Source organism: Triticum aestivum, chromosome 4A, assembly GCF_018294505.1.
Source record: "Triticum aestivum cultivar Chinese Spring chromosome 4A, IWGSC CS RefSeq v2.1, whole genome shotgun sequence".
Lineage (NCBI taxonomy): Eukaryota > Viridiplantae > Streptophyta > Magnoliopsida > Poales > Poaceae > Triticum > Triticum aestivum.
In genome coordinates, this window is record NC_057803.1 from 737498405 (window position 1) to 737503690 (window position 5286).

General features: G+C 44.9%; 1 protein-coding gene across 1 annotated transcript; it reads left to right on the forward strand.

Annotated features, from left to right (window-relative positions):
- The first annotated feature begins 459 nt into the window (after positions 1 to 459).
- On the forward strand, positions 460 to 2374 carry LOC123088460 (putative F-box/kelch-repeat protein At4g22430). Its single transcript, XM_044510672.1, has 2 exons — positions 460 to 611; positions 718 to 2374. The coding sequence occupies exon 2, from the start codon at positions 743 to 745 to the stop codon at positions 1943 to 1945; it is 1203 nt and encodes a 400-aa protein (XP_044366607.1). The 5' UTR covers positions 460 to 611; positions 718 to 742; the 3' UTR covers positions 1946 to 2374.
- The last annotated feature ends 2912 nt before the right edge of the window (positions 2375 to 5286 follow it).

Here is a 5286-nt window from a genome sequence, read left to right on the forward strand (position 1 = left end):
AGAGTGCTGCCGCCCTCGTCGAGCTCTACCACGGCCCATCCCCCATTGCCGAAATCCGCGTCATCCTAGAGTCCGTCGAGGATGAGCGGCTGATGCTGACGAATCGCCGTAGGATCTTCATTCCTGACCTAGAGCGGGAGAAGAACTTTGCAAATGAGGACGGACAAATGCCTCATGCCGCCAATGACCACGTGGATGGTGGTTTCGGCGAAGGGGTGAATCCCGATCCCCTCAGACAAGGAGCAGATAGATTAGTTTGTAGTATATGCAATTTTTATTTCCGGACGTAGTTTTTAATTTATGAATAAATGAATCTATGAATGAGTTGTAGCTGTATCTGGTTTGTAGTTCTATGTTGCATTGTTGCATGCTTTTGCACATAATTTCGAAGGTTAAAAAATAGTGAGTCAGACATACATATAGGTGGCAAGAAGGAAAAGGAATAGCCCAAAGGGACACCTCCAACCGGACTGGGCTTTTTTGTTTCAGTCCGGCTGGAGAAGAAAAGCTTCTGGAGCGTCCACACATTCGTCCTCCTGTGATCCTGTCTCTGTCGCTCCAAGAAACTCGTCGCCGCCGGCTGCATCCCCGCCGCCCTAAACCAGCCCAAGGTACTACCTTTCCCGACTCACCACGGCGAGGAAGAGGTCACCACCACCGGCTGCTACTACCTGATTTTCCTCGGCCTCATTCGTGATTCCCTCTCTCCATCTGCAGATCTGACCCCTGCCCAGGCCCTTCCATGGAGGAGGCGGAGAAAGGGGAGCTCTTGGAGAGGGACACCAAGCCTTGGCTGGACAGCCATCCGGGGCCAACGGCCGGCCTACCCCTGCTCACCGACGACCTCGTCCTGGAGATCCTCTCCCGCCTCCCCGTGAGATCCCTCCACCGCTTCAAGTGCGTCTCCGTGTCCTGGCGCGACCTCATCGCCGACCCCGCCAACCGCAAGAAGCTGCCACAGACCCTCGCTGGCTTCCTCTACTTTACCACCGACGACAGCGGGCATCGCCACCACTTCGCCAGCGTCTCTGGCGCCGCAGCCCCGCTTGACCCTTGCCTGCAGCCTAACAAGTACAAGTACATGGCCCAGCTGGGCTCCTGCAATGGCCTCCTTCTATACCGCGGCAGCAACAAGAGGATGGCGAATTGGGCAGGCGGTGCTTCCCGTTTTGTGGTGTGCAATCCTGCCACTCGGAGGTGGGTGGAGCTGCCCCCTCAACCGCAGGTGCCGGCGAACAAATATTGCCATATCGCAGGTCTGACTTTCGATCCAGCGGTCTCATCCAGATTTCACGTTCTTAGTTTTGAGGAGACATATGTGGAAAATCACATGACAGCAGTGACCATCTACTCGTCGCACACAGGAGCCTGGAGTTTCAGGAGTGGTAGTAGGATGGTTGAGAAAGTGGTGCCGCTCAATAGTAAATGTGTCTTCGTCGGCGGTATGATGTATTTGATTGGCAACCTGATGGACTTCAACAACATATACGTGCTGATGGTGGTGGACATGGAGGGGAAAGTGTGGAAGACTATCCCTGTGCCGTACGGCCGAGGATCTGCCACGATTGGAGTGTCGCAGGGGTGCTTGCACTATGTTGTAGCTTCAACGGTTCCAGTCAATGATAGTAATGAAATCCTAGGTTCTGGGATAACACTTTGGTGCCTCAAGGATCGTGACAGCAAAGAATTGGTTCTAAAGCGTTCTGCCAACATCAATGAGATTATGGGCATGATTGGGGAGAAGTACAGGGTGGCTGCGATTCATCCAGATTGCGACACCGTTTTCTTGATGTCATCTGGAGGTGATACCTTGGTAGCGTATGATATGCAACATCAGAAAGTTCATTGCATCCTTAATCTTGAGAAAGGCATTACAAAACCGAAACGGTTTCTACCCTATGTTCCTCTGTTCTCAGAGTCATTACCAGATGCAGATGGGCAGTAGCTTTACCTTCAAACCACCCCTATGGTTCCTCCCAAGAACCGTCTCTTCTTTCGGCTGAACAATTTGTCTGTGTACTTTGGAATCTGCTTCAATCATGATGCTCAATTTGCTACTGCTTACACTCCTGCTGGCTTGGTTTCCAGTTCGGAGCAATGCCTGGCAAACTACAGATGAAGCACAATGTCATTTGCAGAGAACATTGTTACTCTTTTTCTGTGTTGCCTAGCACTGGTTATTGTTCGGGGCATGTGTTAGTTCCATGTGGCTAAATTCTACTGTAATTTCTCTTCCTTTCCATAACAATCAGTTTATTATGGTTATCCTAAATCCTATTGCAGATTGTGAACCTCAGTGTTGTGAAAGGGTCAATCAGACTGGTTACTGTTGCAAATGTCTAGTTGACATTATTCATTCAGTATTTTCATAAAACACCGCCTTTGAGCAAGTTCTTTTTATGTATGTTTGCTCTAGCTAATGAATTCAGTAGATCTTTGGATCTTTTAATCACAGAGAAATTGCATCAATGTCAATGAAATAAAATTGGAGTGAGTATTGTTGTACAAATACGGCAGAGTTTTAGTGATAGTGGTAAGACAATTTTATATATATTCAGCTTCATACACGATATTAGTTTGCGACACGACTGAATGGTCACCAAAAATAAGATCTCTTGGTGTGATTGATTGCTTTAGCTGTGTCGCTACCCTGTTTGAGTCGGCTCAACCAGCGTTGTGTGAACCTGCTAGTGTACTAAAAGGTTTAATCAGACTGGTTACTGGTGTGCTGTCTAGTTGACCTTATTCATTTAGTATTTTGGTAAAACACCGCCTTTGAGCAAGTTTTTTTTATGCGTGTTTGCTCTTTCTAGTGAAACTAGAGCTTTTGATCTGTTAGTCACAGAGAAATTGCATCAATCGCAATATAAAATAAACTTGGAGTACGTACTCTTGTACAAATAGCAGCGTGCAGGTGAAAGAAATCAGTACGGCTGAGTTTTACTTACAGTGGTAACAACAATGTTATAGAGATGCGGCTTCATGGACATGCAGGGTATTTGTGTGTCAACACGGCTGAATGACCACAAAAAATAAGGCCTCTTGGTGTCCGCTGTGTTGATTGATTTGGCTGTGTTGCTACCCTATTTGAGTGGCTCAATCAGCGTTGTTTCCGTATATTTGTGATGCGATGATTCCTGATTCTTGAATGAGTTAGTTTTTTAAGACTCTGGAATGAGAATGGACAGTATGAACTGAAAACAATCAAGTTGAATCATTCAAGAATGCTATTTAATTCCAAAAATGTCCGAGCTGCTTCAGAACTGATGATATGACTTGCATGGACTGAATCAGATGCATGTAACAGTTGATTACTCATAAAGAACTGACCATTCATTTATCAGTGTGAACATACACAACCTTGGTGCAGGCAGACCACCTCTGTTCAGGTTCCTGGGAAGAACATGGCACACTCCAGGTACCACCCAGCCGCCTTAGGAAATATTTCAGCAGAAGAAAATCGATTGTTCTCTGAAAAAAACAGAATCATCAGGGAAAAGGTACTTTTTGGACTCTGCAGCAGAGACTCAGATATTTTTGCATGGTTACATAGTCTAAATCAAGGTGCGGGTTTTATTATGTGTTCTTTTACTTGCTTGGTTCTTGACAGTCTAGCTAAATTTGTCTCCCATGTAATTTAGGGTACACTAACCACTAGCGGTGAATATCTTTGTTGAGAAAGTTGGCACATATATTTGGTGCGGGAACAGGTAGCATGTAAGTGATGATGCGATGCATGTTCATGCTAGATCTGCCATGGCTATCAACTTGCAAATTTCTCTAAGTTGTGCAGAAAAGAAGAGTGGCATCACAAGATATTGTTGGACTCAAGGCCAGCTATAGGCATATGGCTAAAACTTAAAATTGACTCCGTCAGACTTCCATGAAGATCCGATTTTGGGTGGCAACCGGTGTCATTTTTTAATACAAGGAAGAAAGCACCCGACTCTTTCGGTTGCGATGTGATATAATGATGGTCAATTCTGAATGGGATGAGGTCATCCGGACTAAACAGAGGATAACCAGCGCTGCAGCTATATAGGAGGAATGTTATTAGATGGGCAGGTAGTTTCTAAAGATAACTTAAGGAAGCTAATGCAGTAGCACATGGTCTTGCTTGTGAAGGATAAATGATCTCTAATGTGTCTGTTTGGTTGGGCTGCCTCCTAGTTTTATTTTATCATCAACAATGGTAGAGCATATAATACTTGTGCAAACTGTGTGGCTGTGTGTCCCATCTTGGATGAAGCTACTTTGTATTACCATGTCTCTGAACATTGCAACGCCGGAAACCTTTGAGCAGGGAGCAGCTCTGCCTTAATTGTCATCATCAAGGTAGAAACTCCTTTGAGAATTGAGAGAAGAATTAACATGTTTTATTTTAGAGAAATAATTGACATGTTATAGCAGATTAGTTACCCGTTATACAGTCCAACCCAATCAAGTCCAAGAGAGTTCTGAACTCAACAGATGTTAGTATGCCCTTTAGACTTACAAGGAAGGGGGAAATGATTGTAATAAAAAGAAAACAACCAAAGCAGAATATATTTTCTCGATTTCCCCTGCATATTTAAGTTCATCGCTCTGTTTGTATTTTTGCTGTGATCTCTTCTTCTCTTCTTGTCCTTGCTGTGATCTCAACCACAGCCCGGTTCATTTCAAACATGGCCTGAAAGTACACCCCCCTTTTTTCGATTCAAGGTGACTAACAAAACAGTTGAAGATACCCAGTGACTTCTTAATATACACCATAGTTTTCTGTTTGGGGCAGCATGCAGGTGGAGATCACGACGTCTGTTGTAGGTTGCTTGGAGAACATGCAATTTCCTGAAACTGCATCGTTACCCCGGTTGAATGGCGATTTCACAAACAGAAACTTTGCTTTTATGATTTGCGTTGGACCACGGTAGTTTTAACCAGTGAAGTGACCAATATGTGCAGCAGTTTTAAATCTATAAAGAGCTGGCAATTCATTTGCCCTCGGTCTGAACATTTGCCACAACAAGCAGAGGACTGAATCCCAGCTACTAGTATCATACATAAATCTTGGTCTGGTGGTTTTAATTTTTTGTTACTACCTTTGTAGGGTTTTCAGTTCTTTGGATCCAAAGTGGAATTCTCCAGCAAAGATTAACAGCAGAAATAGCTACAGAATGGAAGCTGGGAGCACTGCTCATCAGGTATATGTCAATTTTGTTGCAGGCGGCAACAACAAAGGCAGGCAATCAGACGGACACTTCTGTCCAGGGCCTGGGAAGAGCATCACACACTCCCAGTATCACCCGA